The sequence below is a fragment of the Cicer arietinum genome, chromosome 6, assembly GCF_000331145.2.
Source record: "Cicer arietinum cultivar CDC Frontier isolate Library 1 chromosome 6, Cicar.CDCFrontier_v2.0, whole genome shotgun sequence".
Lineage (NCBI taxonomy): Eukaryota > Viridiplantae > Streptophyta > Magnoliopsida > Fabales > Fabaceae > Cicer > Cicer arietinum.
The window spans coordinates 12,258,003-12,273,084 of NC_021165.2; the positions used below are offsets into that span (position 1 = coordinate 12,258,003).

General features: G+C 37.0%; 2 protein-coding genes across 2 annotated transcripts in view; both read right to left on the reverse strand.

Moving 5' to 3' along the window:
- Positions 1-5,789: 5,789 nt before the first annotated feature.
- Positions 5,790-8,028, reverse strand: LOC140920632 (uncharacterized). The gene is made up of 3 exons (XM_073369426.1): positions 7,956-8,028; positions 6,587-6,953; positions 5,790-6,543 (listed from the first exon to the last, which is right to left on the reverse strand). Exons 1-3 carry the CDS (start codon positions 8,026-8,028, stop codon positions 5,790-5,792), a joined length of 1,194 nt encoding a protein of 397 aa, XP_073225527.1.
- LOC101508574 (E3 ubiquitin-protein ligase UPL1-like) overlaps positions 7,513-15,082 on the reverse strand; it is a 15,769-nt gene continuing 8,199 nt past the window's right edge. Inside the window, exons 5-16 of the mRNA XM_073369864.1 lie at positions 13,602-15,082; positions 13,219-13,531; positions 12,496-12,697; positions 11,839-12,397; positions 10,531-11,662; positions 10,276-10,422; positions 9,567-9,647; positions 9,169-9,394; positions 8,952-9,091; positions 8,622-8,728; positions 8,344-8,512; positions 7,513-8,148 (exon numbers count right to left, since the gene is read on the reverse strand). The exon at positions 13,602-15,082 is cut by the window's right edge and continues 2,767 nt beyond it. Coding sequence (XP_073225965.1) covers positions 8,410-8,512; positions 8,622-8,728; positions 8,952-9,091; positions 9,169-9,394; positions 9,567-9,647; positions 10,276-10,422; positions 10,531-11,662; positions 11,839-12,397; positions 12,496-12,697; positions 13,219-13,531; positions 13,602-15,082 — 4,491 coding nt within the window. The 3' untranslated portion in view covers positions 7,513-8,148; positions 8,344-8,409. The remainder of the gene's footprint in view (positions 8,149-8,343; positions 8,513-8,621; positions 8,729-8,951; positions 9,092-9,168; positions 9,395-9,566; positions 9,648-10,275; positions 10,423-10,530; positions 11,663-11,838; positions 12,398-12,495; positions 12,698-13,218; positions 13,532-13,601) is intronic.

Here is a 15,082-nt window from a genome sequence, read left to right on the forward strand (position 1 = left end):
AGTGATAGAGTTATTTAATTACACTATATTAATATAACTATTAAAAGATTTCAAATAAATCACAAGGTTAAGTTATAACATATATAATAGAAGAATAGTCGATAATAATCAAATTGATTCTAGGATGCGACAACTTCTTTGGACTCTGACACTAGTTACCAACATATCATGTCAGACATACATCATTCAACCATATCAGCACAAAATTATTGGTTCATTGCTTCACGAGTGCTTCATCATATATATATATTACCGTTAAAGGGCAGAGAGACTTTTTTTTGTTCAGCCTGTGAAACTCTTTAACTTACGTCAAAGTGAAAGAAAAAAAACACATTAATATTATGCAAGTCTCACTACAGTTTTATATTCTGTTCTTCTTTAACTAACCGAGTATAGTTGAAGATTTTCGTATAGATATTAAGTGTATATAATAACCATTGAAGAATATAATTGAAATAAAATAATTAAAATATATAAAAAAATTAAAAAAATATTCATTTTAAATAAAATTATTAAAGTGAGACTTATTATAAAACAATAATATTATATATAGTTCGTTACTACATTATATGCATACGCATATGTTTATACATATACATACTAATTATGCATTTAGTACCGTTTTAGTAAAAAAATATTTTGAATGAGTGTTATTTTAAATTTTTAATATAATTTTAATTATTTTTTTTAATTATATAGAACTTTAAAAATATTAATTCTATTTTGTAAATCTTTGGCAATATAAGTATATGTGTATGCTTTGACTCAACCAAAAATTGATTTTACAAAGTACCTATAAATTAAGTTTAGGGAAGCTCGAATTTTAAACTTACTTTAATATTAAAATTTATTTTGAGTGTCCATTTGTGGTTGTATGATTGAGTAAAATAAACAAGTTGTGTTTGTATGATGAAATTATGACAATTAAGTTTAAGTATATATGTATAGCACTTATAGTGTAAGCTTGTTTTACTGATTATAGTTTGTATTGCCAAAACTTTGGGTTCACGTGGTATATTTAATTTTTTGTTTTTGTGTGTGTCACGGGCTCTATAATATAAGGGAGGGGATTGATTAAAAACAATTGGGGTTTGAGTAGATTTGTTTTGGGGTTGTTTCTAATGACAGTTCTTTCGACCGTGAGACACTAATAAAGACAGTGTATGTATTATATTATAAAGAATAAAACAGACGTGTCACCTTGTTCACGAGCTATTTACTACTATTTTTAATTAATTAATAATTGGAGCGATTGGCTTAATCAATAGTTAATTATACACAGACATGCATGCACCTGGACGGAGGAATCGCCTCGTATCTGTGTTTGAGGATACTGCAGCAACCGGGTGGTACATATTCACATGCTAGCAACTATTCCTTTTTCTTTTATTTTCTTTTCTAGTGCATCAGATGATACTAATCGTAGATATTTCTTTTTTATTTGAATTCGGGTTTACTATTGTGAAAATCTAATTCATTCTATTCAATTTTTTTTTTCGACAGATTTCTTGGACTTGGACAGAAGATCTATTCGAGGTAAGGCCACTAAAGCAGTTGTTGTAGACCTTCATGAAAAATAAAATGAAAATCCCTTTATTAAAAGGCCTAAAATAAAATTTACTTAATAAAAATATTTCAAATTTTAATATTTTTAAATTAAAATATATAAATATTTTCTAAATTTAATATTGTTGAAAATTTGAAAAAAAAAAATATTACATGATATTAATTATATTAATTTAATGATGTCATGTTAAACTCCACATATATTAGGTCGACTTTGTTGTGGAAGTCTACAAATGACAATATAATTAAACATAAAAAAAATTTATTTTTAGATTTTGATTTAATTTATATGTACTAATAGTGTAAATTATACTGTCAATTAATCACAAACGTCAAATTAATAGAAATATTTAATTTTAACTTTAATGATATTTAAAATCACAAATATGATTCGTTGTAATAGATTGATAATATAAAACTTTTATCAAAACTTAAATTTTTTAAATTTACTCAAAGTCTTTATTGTTATCAAACTTTTGATAGCTTATGTCTATATTTATACATTATTATAGTGGTGGAATAGTCTATATTTATACATTATTATAGTGGTGGAATAATTAGATTTTGATCTGTAATTAATTATACGTACCGATCAAAGAGACAACAATTATATCCCTCCAAAGTGCACGACAAGTTTAATGCATCTATCTTTATTTTATCTTCTTCACTCTTCAAGTTTGCTGATTAACTATTACTTCGATCTTAGACTTAATTAGACCGTGACAATGACGATTAGGCTGAAGTAAGCTAGCTAAACGATACCATAACCACCAATATAACAACCAATTAAAAGGAAATTAAAGCAAACGTTAAGTAATTGGATCAGCTAAACCAAAACATTATACTAAATACATCAAATCAAATTTTTAGATATTCATATCTTTAAGCGTATGGAAGAAAGTTAAGCATTTTCTCTACACTAAAAAGTGAAAGGAAAGAAAATAACAATATATTTTTAATGTCATTTTTTATTTAATAAATGTCAGCTGAATGATTAGAGCTTGACTTTTAAAGAAAGTTAGTAAAATAATCATTAATGTTATTTTAATTAATTTTATTATTCTTTACTCTAATTAAAAAAAAAAACAATATTTTTGAAAAAACAAGAATATCCTCAAGTAAAAATCAGATACGATGAAAAAGATAAATTACATAACATATTTTTACCTTAGCAAAATAAAATGAATAAATATCAACTATGACTCTAATTCATAGATTCTTTGCATTCACATAGTAACTGTTGGAACACACTCAAGAGTGGAGGGTAAATCAATGGTGAAAATCGATAATTGAAAACTGTGGTGTTTTTGAGAAGATGATGGAGAAAAGAGAGAAATTATGGAAGAGAGTATTTTCTGTTTTACTATGGTATCAAAATGACATTAGTCTTTCAAACAATACACACAAAGGTATTTATATGGGGTACAATGTGGAACCAATCAAGTGGTCCAAACAGAAAAATTTGAATTATATATCACTTCCAATACACCACCTTAATTCAAATGCTCCACATTCTTCATGTCTAGCTTCATCACAAGTTTCTTGAAAACCTCATTCTTAACGTCTTTCGTCAACAAGTCTGCAACTTGTTCTTCGCTTCTGCAATACCCTAAACGTAACTGTCCGGAATTCACTAATTCCCTCAAATAGTGAAACATCATCTCAATATGCTTGCTCCTCTCATGTGCTATGGGATTCTTAGCAAGGTTGATGGCTGAAACATTGTCCATCAACAGCAAAACAGCTCCTCTCGTGTTGCTGTCCAGCTCACGCAGCAGGTTCACTAGCCACACAGCTTGACATGCACATAACGAAGCTGCGATATACTCCGCCTCGCAGGAAGAGAGAGCAACCACCAGCTCCTTTTTAGAACACCAAGAGATTGGTGCCCCTCCGAACATAAAGACATAACCGGCCGTTGATTTCCGATCGTCCTTATCTCCGCACCAATTGGAGTCGGTGTATCCGAGTTATTCGCAACTTTTGCCCATGTCATTTGCAGGAAATAAAATTCCACAGCCAAAAGTACCTTTCACATATCTAAGTATCCTCTTAATTGTTGCCAAGTGTGATACCTTCGGCCTCTCCATGAACCTACTTGCAATACCGACACTAAACGCTAAATCTGGCCGCGTATTGCACAAGTAACGCAATGATCATATCAATCTCCGGTATTGAGTAGGATCCACATCTTGCTCATCTTCACTCTTGGGCGGCTGTAAACGTGCCTCGACTGGTGTTGTGGCAGCATTGCAATGCTCCATATCACACCTCTTCAAGATCTCCATTGCATACCTCTTTTGATGCATGAGCAGCCCCAACTTTGTCTTTTGGAATTCTATGCCTAAGAAGTATTTTATTGTGCCAAGATCAGTCATTTCAAACTCCCTCATAAGCTCTTCTTTGAACTTTGAAATGTAACTTTCACAGCTGCCAGTAATCAATAAATCGTCCACATAAAGACAAAGTATGATTACTCCTTCGCTTGCATTCGACTTCACATAAACACCATGTTCGGATACGCACTTCTTGAGACCAATGTCTATAAGAAAACCATCTATGCGTTTGTTCCAAGCTCTTGGAGCTTGTTTCAAACCATAGAGTGCCTTCCTTAACTTGTAGACCCTTGCCTCTTGATTTTGAATCACAAAACCAGGTGGTTGTCCAACATAGACCTCCTCATCAAGTGGACCATTCAAAAATGCCGATTTGACGTCCATTTGATATAACGGTCAGCTGTTGTTATTAGCTATCACAACAACTAACCGGATGGTTTCATGTCTTGCTACCGGTGCGAACACCTCATCAAAATCTATCCCTTCCTTTTGCAAAAATCCCCTTGCAACTAATCGAGCTTTATGCTTGATTATTTCACCTTTCGGATTCGCTTTCACTTTGTAGACCCATTTCACACCAATAGCCTTTTTACCTTTCGGTAAATCAACCAACATCCATGTATTGTTCCTTTTGATTGATTCCAGCTCTTCCTTCATAGCACACATCCACTTTGGATCGCTTAATGCCTCCTCCGTATTCACCGGTTCGGATTCGGCCATTAGAGCGAAGTGAATAAGATCACCCTCATTGTTGATCTCGCTATCTTGGAATAATTCACAATCACGGAGTCTTTGAGGCAATCCTATTTGCCTTGTTGGTCATCTACTTGATTCACCTGTTTCGGTTCCGAAAGGTTGCTGTACAGCACCTTCAGCAGGCTGAAAATTCCGATTTTCCTGCAGGAAATCGATTGGTAAATCGATTTCCACCTCACAAGAAACAGTTCCAGCAGCTCCAGGATGTTGATTTTCGTGGCATAAATCGATTTCCCGAACTGATATGGCAGTTTTTCTGTTGTCAAACTGTCGTATCTCATCTACGATCACATCTCGACTAATTATGATCTTCTTGCTACTCACATCAAACAACTTGTAGCCTCCGGTAGGATGATATCCGACAAGCAACATCATTTCACTCTTGTCATCAAGCTTCTTTCGAAGTTGTCCCGGAATATGTCGAAATACTACCGAACCGAAAACGCGCAAATGACTCAAATTCGGTTTGAATCTGGACCATACCTCTTCTGGAGTCACCTTTTCCAGCTTCTTTGTAGGACATCTATTCAACACATAGGCGGCTGTAGCAACAACTTCTCCCTAAAGCTCTTTCGGCAAATTCTTCCCTTTCAACATGCTACGCACCATGTTCATAATTGTCCGATTTTTTCTCTCGGCCACGCCATTTTGCTGAGACGTATAGGGTGGTACAACCTCACGCACTATATCCTCATCATCACAATACTTCCCAAATTCACTCGAAGTAAATTCGTCTCTGCCATCGGTTTTGAGAATTTTGAGTTTGTGATCGCTTTGCCGCTCAACCATGGATTTAAATCGTTTGAACACCTCAAACACCTCATCCTTCCTCTTTATGAGATAAATCCATAGCTTCCTACTAAAATCATCGATAAATGTGACAAAGTATCGATTACCTACATACGAACTGACTTGCATTGGTCCGCACACATCGGAATACACCACCTCAAGATGATGTTTGGTCCTATGACCTGCATCTTTGCTGAAACTATTCTTGTGTTGCTTCCCTTGTACACAATCTTCACATATCTCAGCTGGAACATTGATACTAGGCAGTCCGGTCACCATCTCATACTTTTGCAACGTGTCGAGATCTCGAAAATTCAAGTGTCCAAGACGGTAGTGCCACAATCATTCATCACGACTTGCCGCTGTAGCTAAGCACCTATGCTCTATGATTTCCAACTCAATCTTGAAAGTCCTATTGGCAGCCATAGGAGCCTTAAGGATCAAAATACCGTTTTGGTCCAAAACGCGCAAAACCTTGTTTTCCATCCGAATCATGTAATTCCTCTCAAGCAATTGGCCAATACTCAAGAGATTACACTTGATTCCTGGAATGTACAACACGTCTTTGATCAAGGAATGACCACCATCCCTTCTCATGATCAAAACATCACCGACACCGTCAGTCGCTAATGTCGTATCATCCGCGAATTTCACTCTACTTCGCGTGGCTTGATTGATCTTCACGAACCAATCCTTTCTTCCTGTCATATGTGTCGAACAACCTGAGTCCAAGTACCACTCATTTCTCCCTTGGACTCCATCTTGAACTGTTACCATTGCGCTTTTCTCCGAATGCGTTTTTGCAGTTTTTTCTGCACTGCAATAGTTGTTGTCAAACAACTTCCTCTTGTCACAGTTGTTGTCCAGCACCTCTTTAATGTCGTAGTTCTCTTCCATGATCATCACAAGAACCGTGTTATCATAATCCACATCTTGCCTAGCAACCTTAGCCTCATCCGCATAATTCTCCCTTGGTTTCGCTCTACACTCTCTTGCGAAATGCCCAAGCTTTTGACAATTGTAACACTTCTTGGTACTTTTGTCGAACGACTTGTAGTTGTCTTGACCACCACCTTTGGAACTGCCCTCACCTTTCCTTGAATTTTGTGACTCTTTTATGCCGCTTATGAGTTTGTAACCTCACCACCTTTGCCTTATCCGCACCAGCATAAGCTTTCTCAAGGATACCCCAAGCTGTCTTCGCCGAGTCGCAATCGCCAACCTTTTCGAAGTTGTCACTATCGACGCAAGAATGAATCAAGAAGAGGGCCTTGTAGTCTTTCTTCTTATCTTCCTTGAATTTCGCTTGTTGAACTGTTGTAGCCTCTTCACCAAGAGGAGTAATGTCATTGGTAATCATATCAAGAACATCTTGATATCCAAACAAAACTTTCCTTTGTTTGTACCATTTGTCATAATTCTTCGAATCAAGAATCAGAAGGTTGGTAGGGATTTTGTCATTGGAAACGGACATGTTTGCAGCGGAAATTGGATCTGAACCAGGCTCTGATACCAAATGTTGGAACACACTCAAGAGTAGAGGGTGAATCAATGGTGAAAATCGATAATTGAAAACTATGGTGTTTTTGAGAAGATGATGGAGAAAAGAGAGATTATGGAAGAGAGTATTTTCTGGTATCAAAATGACATTAGTCTTTTAAACAATACACACAAAGGTATTTATATGGGGTACAATGTGGAACCAATCAAGTGGCCCAAACAGAAAAATTTGAATTATATATCACTTTCAATAGTAACTACAAGAGTATTTCAACCATCAAATTTGATTGCTGATTTATAATTTTTTTATTAATGTGTTGGCCTTTTTATTTATAATTCTTTTATTAATTTGTTGGCCTTTTAAAACCAGATTTAAAGACATCTAGTATAGTGACAGCCTTGACAGTAGAGAATAAATACTACATGATTACAATGAGAGTGCGGCAGTGGCCTTCTATACTTCTACTCAAGTTCTACAATGTTTTCAATTGTTTTTTTTTTACACAACTATGTTTTTTATGATTGTAAATTAAAATCGTATCAAAAATAATTATGGTAATCTATATGCCTACAGTCAAAATCTAACATGGATTATGTCCACGATAGATATGTACATAATAAAATATTTGAAATTTCAACACACAGGTGTCGTCTCTTAAAACAAGACGTTAAGGGTCATCTTCATGTCTGGGTCAGTGACTAATTAGGCCATTAAAAAGCTTATCCTAACTAAAAGGGATAATTATTAGACTACTATAAATAACAAATCAAGTTATTGGAATATTTTTGTGATGTATTGCTGCTATGCAACAATTAGTGACCATGTTCCATCATGCCATCACTGGTTATGTGCTGTAAATACGCCCCCTTTCAAACTCCTCTTTGATGATTGAAACCATTTCTTTCTGGAGAAAAGCATGATTATGTACTTCAGAATATGTACAATGTCAATCTTATCGGCAACTTGGACCTATGGAAGGCTGTTTGGAGCATAATTCAACAGCTCACCGCAGTATGGAGGCCATCCATTGGCAATTTGAAAGCTCCCAAATCTAGGCATGGAAAAACAAATTTTAGCCATTTTAAATGTTGGAGCATCAGAATAAATATATCCCCTGCATCAGAATGTCTCATTGCGATGCTATGCTACCAATAGAGCCTTTCCTCAACAGAATATCAGCCCCAGACGATTTCCCATCTTCTGAACAAACAAAGATGACTAAGTGAGATTCATAACATATTTGATCTAAAAGATATTTGAACGAAAGCATACCAAGCTATGAGATTTATTAGAAAATTAGGGAAGTTATTAAACACGTGAAAATTTTCTCCAATTATCACATGGTTGCCACTTATGTTTGTGTTTGTGAACAATAAAAGGAAAGGGATGTCTGACCTTTAGATGGCACGCAAAGTCACGATGGCAGAATTGCTGTTCAAAAAATATTTGCATAAAAAATGATCAACCAAAACCAAACCCTTCACTAGCCTCATGGATGGCAAGTAACAAACGGTCTTGAAGCTGTTCCTTAGAAGTATACTCAGGAAGATCTAGTTGATTGAAGCTGAAGAGCAATTGCAAGAGAAAGGTATTAGCATGGCCGAAATTCAATGTGCTGTGCTAACGTAGTTTGTAGTAAGTAACCAAAAGAATATGGAAATAGAATTATTCACCAAGTATGAGCTGATGGAAGTCGATCAGGAGCTCCATATGCCTTGTGAATCTGAAACCTTTGGGGACCAGAGATGCCTTGCAAGGCTTTAAAACCCTCCAAAGGAACCTGGAAAAACAAGTTAGGAAACCTATAGTTGTTACCAATCGCATTCAAAAGATATTAAATACTCAACAAGGCTTGTATTTTCACCGAAAACTGACAACCATAACTCTAGGATGTGATCTAGCAAAAATTAATGAAACAAAAAAAACACTCAAGTATATGATATGACAACCATTTAATGCAAAATAAGTTAATTAGTATGACACAAAAATTCTGAGAAAATTACCTTTGATGTTCCTGTCACAAATTGCAGTAACCTGGCCATGTCTTCCTTGTTGAAAGATTTGACCACCTCCCAAAACCATTGAACAACATTTGATGCAACAGTGTATCCTGTGTACTCGGTGTTTGCCTTCAAATCGTCCACTACAAGGAGAATGACATTATTGAGATGCTTCATAGAAGATTAGAACATAATTTAACTAATGAAGAAACCAACTCACAATCGATTTCTGGAAGACCACTAATGAGTAGCTCAAGCTCTTTGTCATTGAAGATCGATATAAGTTCCCGTGGCACCATTTCATTAAAACCTTCTAGAAAGGAATTGATTTGAGGACGGATGGCATTAGTCAAGAGATGTTCAGCAACAAGGTCAACGTACTCGTGCTTTGTTTCTTCTGTGACCCTTATGTTCCTTCCTCCAGGTTTAAGCTCATAATCAGTGACCTATTTCACAATTTTGGAAGGATGGAAAAAGCAATAGTAAGGAATACTCAAGAATTTCTCACTAGTAAATACATTGGAATCACCTCACCAAAAAAATTCAAAATGGTAGTAATAAAGTTTTAACAAGCTTTTTATGTAAGGTTTACTTTCACACAAAACAATGCTCACTTACCTCATTCTTCTCATAAAGTATGAGCTTTTCTTCATCGGCATCCATGCTAAATGTCAAGTCAGGAATATCACTCACATCATGCTGGTGCACACATACAAAAAAAAAATTAGACAAAAACTAATGTATGCAGAAAATAAGTGCACCATGAACTCCAAAAAAATGTGAGGGCCATTTTCAGCACACCATGTAAGACAGTAAGAGATACTCAGCATTATAAGCTTATACTGCTTACAGTATCCAGTATATATACCAGTAAGGATAATGGTTTTGGATTGCCATTCAATACAGTGGTACATAAAATCATCTAACAAAGGGAATGCCTAACACTAAAGCTCAAACCTAAGCCTTAGGTATTATTTGGTCTATTTATGTGTTTTCTTTGCTTAGCAAATTGAGTTTTAAAAAAAAACTACTTTGAATAAATTTGGTACTGTTTTTCTGTTAAACAGTGAATTTTTATTTTTATACTATACAATCTAATAAAGTGTGCCTAGAGACACAGCATAGGATAGTACTACATAATTAAGAAAGTTATATATTGATGCAACACAGACACTGCATAAAATGATTTTCCAATACCAAAGATAACTAGATTCTCCTATTTGTTAACCCTTATATCTTATACACTCCAAACCTTTATACAGTGCACCAAACAGTGCCTAAAGTAAAAAGAGACAATAAGTGGTCAAGATTTTAAATCAGTACTTACCTCCAGCATCCATTTCAAATTCTTATAGTAATCAGGATCAACCGCTTCAATGTCATGGTATGTAACCTTAACACCAAGTATATGCTTATAGAAAGATCGGGTAAAGTAAACATCCAATAGTTGTCCATCAAACAACGCCTTTCCCACCTGCATGTAAGATCATAATAACAACTTTTAAAGAACAACTCAACCTGAAAGCGCATCATATAATACGACTGTAAGAGGTGGCTTTAATTATATATCTCAAGAGCATACCACTCGGCCAACAAACTTGAAGTATGAGAGGTGCTCAGTCTGGTAAACAGAGTTGGCGTTTGGCTGGAAAGTTGCATTGTTGCCTACTGTTGTGAAAAGTAAAGCACCTTTGTCAAATATGACCCTTGATAGTAGCTGATACCACTCTCTGGTCAGACCACCGGCATCAATACCCTCTTCACCTTGAAATTGCACATTTAATCGCCCTTTGAGATCTTGAGTAGGACGCATCCTTAATTGATTATATGAGTCCTCCAAAATGTAAGCCCGCCTTACACTAATACGCAGTGGCCCAGACAAGTGTTGGTCATGTTGTTGCCTGATTCTTGAGCGAAAATAGGCTCTCTTGTTATCAAAGTCAATCAGTCTTGGTGCCTTAAGCATCATGGACAGAGATTTCTCCAACAAACCTGGATTTTGCCTAATGAAAGCATTCGCAAGTCGGCGATGTTTCTCGGCAAACCTTGTAAATGTAACAGCACCATCCAGCTTTCGCTGTGAATCTCCACAAAATTTTCCACTCAATGAAGCTGAACAACCAGCAGACTCCTTGACTTCTCTAGCAGTTGCATTGTCATGGTCTTGCTGCATGATAGATTCGTTTGCTTGTAGCTTTTCACACAAAACAAAGAAAGCCTCAATGAAAGGCAATAGTCTTTGTGTCCCAGGAGGAAGAGGTGGTGAAGTAGAGGAACCGTGCAAATTTTCGGCAACATTTATGTTTGACATGTTGGGACAAAAGGAGCTTTGGCCAAGTTGCATCTCAGCTGCACTTATACAATTACTCAGTTCTCGCCACAGTGGCTCGAGCGCAGTATTCAAATTCCAAATAATTGCTTTGTCACCATACTGATCTACATCACTTTCCATATCCATATCACCGGAAGTATCAAGCGAAGTGAGTGAACTTAGAACTTGCAGCACACGTAGAATGGCAGCACCAGCCATAGAACCAGCACTCAAGCCAAGCATATTTGTTTGCTGCAGGGTTACAAGCTCGCTGACAGCTGAACCTGTCAATGCATGAGATGATTCCGAAAGCTCTAAAATAAAGAACTTCCTATGAGAGGGAACAATGAAAGCCAACTTCTTCAGCACCTCACCAGCCAGCATATACATTTTATCCGAAAGCCTAAAAATGTCAGATTAGTCACCTCTTTGCATCACAACTCAAAAGTTACAAAAATATTGACCAGGAAATGGAAATTAACAGGTGAGACAGTATTAAGACAAATTTTCAACCCACACGTTCATGATGGCATACTTAACAAAAACAAAGGAGAAATATGACAAGGCTAAGAACAATACCCTTCACGACCAAGAAGACAGCACAAATTCCGCAAATCAGATTGGGGCAACTGCAGGAAGATATTGTACATATCTACATTCTTCTTCCCATTGGAATGAGATGGTTTCATATCAGCATGCTTATCTTTTTTATCAGAGTCTAACTCCACTAAAGGAGTATCCTTCTCAGCTTCATTAACAGACAAATTTTGGGTATCTGCAATTGCTTTTTCAGATTGAGATTGACTTTCTAATTTTGATGCAGCAATATCAACTACAACTTGAATCAGACCCATGATCTGCTCAAGATGAGCAGTGCTACGAAAAAATAAGGGTCGATTCAAGAGCTTCAAAAAGAGAACAAGGGGAACATCTTCGGCATGAGTTCCAGAGGGTTTTGGTAAAGGTCCCCCTTCAATAACCTTCTCCTTCCCTTTTCCATTCATATGTGTCATAGACGAACTTGAAGAATCGGGAATTGATTGGTCAAATTGAAACAGCATTTTTGCAACAGCAGAATGATTTGTGGCCAAGTAAGTCAGAATCTCAAGAATTCGGCGGAACACAAGAGGAGGAAGACCTGCTATGAAAAAATGGAAGAAGAAATCAGCATGCAATAAACTATAATATTTTGATAAAAATATGAAAATTATGTTCCGCCCTAAGTGCAAATATTACCATCCAACAATTGAGATTGACCATATACTGTATTGGAGTGACAACCATAAAGCCTCTGGGAATTTAATGTAGCTGGTCTGCTTACAGAACCTTCAGCTTCCGGCTTAATCATATCAAGCAAAAGATAAGTAAGAGTGGCCCTTGTTACACTATGTGCACATAAGTTTAACAGGAGTCTTTGCAGAAGGCCTTTTCCAAGGGGCTGATAAGATGATTCAAAAACAGAGCAAGCTATCATAATCAGAAAGACACCAACATACACATTACAATGAAATACAGACGTAAGATAACACAGCGGATCTTATCACCAAAAAATCTACACGGTACTCATTAGGAATGTGTTTCACCTCTGGCAAGAGAGGCTTGTGTAACTATGGGTCTGTTTGATTTGCAAAAGAATACATAAGTATCGGAAAGTATAGTACGGGACAAACCTTTAAGTTACTTGACAATTTTTTGTGACGTAGTGTTTGGTTGACAATAGACAAGACAGACAAAATAATTTAAATACACTACATATATATATATGATATGTAAAATTACTTTATATAATATATGAAGAGAGGGAATATCTGTTTTTCCAAACTCTTTACCCTCATTTTGTTCAGTCCCGGGACTAGTTTTTAAATGAAAAATGGTACAACTAGAGCTTTGTTGTCTACTCTTTACTTTTAAGAAAATCAAACTCACCCTAACATCATCATAAAGAGAATCACATTTTACCTGTGCCAATCGTAGAAGTCTGATCAAAGCTTTTAATGCATTTGCATCAAGTAGAGGCTCACCTTCAATCTCCTTCACCTTCAAGGCATCCATAACAGCAGACGTCCTGTCAATTGTAACTCCAACACCCCGATCTATCACAGGCCGCCGAACAAATCCCAAGCCATTTCTTCGATTGTTAAGCCTATGACTGCTCCCAAAAAGGTTGCGAGCTTGATAATGACTCATTGCTCGGTCCCTCAATATTTGGGCTTCAGCAAGCAATGGAGATGGCAGTGCTAATAGAACTGTTTCAGAAGAAGTTAAAAGCACCTAGCATAGAGCAAAGTACAAGCATTACAATCATGTCATATTTCCATTAAATAGAATCACACAGTATGTTGCATAACAGAAAAGTAAAATTTAAACTAGCAATTATAGATGCATTATCCATGTCACTTGGCTGTCCTTCAGCCTGCTGGGCAACCCTTTGAGCTCGTTGTTGGGCCAAAACCTCTGCTTGAATATCTGGAGGAAGAGCAGCTAAAAACTCAGGATCGATATCTTCTGCAGAAGGTGGTGCATAAACTGGAGGTTGAACAGATTGAGCTTGCTGGGATGCCAAAACTTCTGCCCGTAGATCTTCGGGAAGAGCCTCCAAAAATGTAGGGTCAATTGTATTAGCACCAGAAGCTTCATTATTTGCACTAGTTTGGTCAGTCTGAGTATCATCTGGAGCAACCTCTGGGTTCTGAGGTGATAACAGCTCAACCCTCCTGTCTTCAGAAACAGTTGGTTCCCCTGATTGATTTCCATCAGCATCAACACCACCCATATCAACATCAACACTAACATAAATAGATGATGCAGGGAAATCACTTGGATTAGGAGTCTCAAAATCAGAGCCTGATAACTCGAGATTAGTAGCCAGCTCATCAACATTTGATGTTCCATTGCAGCCCATTGGTTGCACGTCGTGGTCATTAGTAGGTACATCAACACTAGACTCAATAAATGAGATCGCAAATTCCGGGGGAATTGCTACATTCTCACTGGGAGTAACATTTATTTCATTTTCGGTGCAATCCACACCATCCGGTGTGATGTTCAGTGAAAGTGGTTGAGCTGACATTGGCCCATTAGTTTGCAGGCCTTCACCTGTCTCTTGAACACAAGGGTCTACATTTATCCCTTCCTCACAAGGAGCACCATCAACTGAATAGTTAAATTGCTGAGCTGTGATTTCAGTACCATTTTCCTGCTCCTGACCTGCAAACTGCTGACAAGTAGAGTCGGCCCCAGCAGTCAATACTGGACCATCGTGTGATGGAAGAGCATCATATGGTTCTTCAGAATTATGAACCTGCCGTTCAGTAGGACTGCTTGCAGCAGCTGTGCTACCCATCTGAGCTAAAAATTGTTCCTCCACTGCTTGTGCAATGGCAGCCGCTTGAGAGCCTCCTTGTGGTTGACCATCATCAGTCCACCTACCATTACCTAACACTCTTCTTCCAGGTAAGTGCAACGAGCCCATACCCACAGAATAATCTGTTAGAGGTGGTGCTGCTACACTACCCAGACGGTCTCCAAACAGACTACTTGGCACGTGATCAAATGGAAGAATAGGTGAATCAAACATGTAGAAATGGGCCACATCAAGATTTCCAGATGACACAGTTTCCGAATCCCGGGATGCAGAATTGCCACCTAATGACCACATTGAGATGAAATCACCAGATTGCGGTGGTCTTACGAGAAGAGGATGCTGAAAACCATTTATTTCAGAAGCAGAACTCTCAAAGGAAGATCTACCTGGCTGGCGGCGACGTTCAAAACTCTGAAGACGAAAAAGGTCATCCACATTAACCCCTTCAAAAGGTTCAGC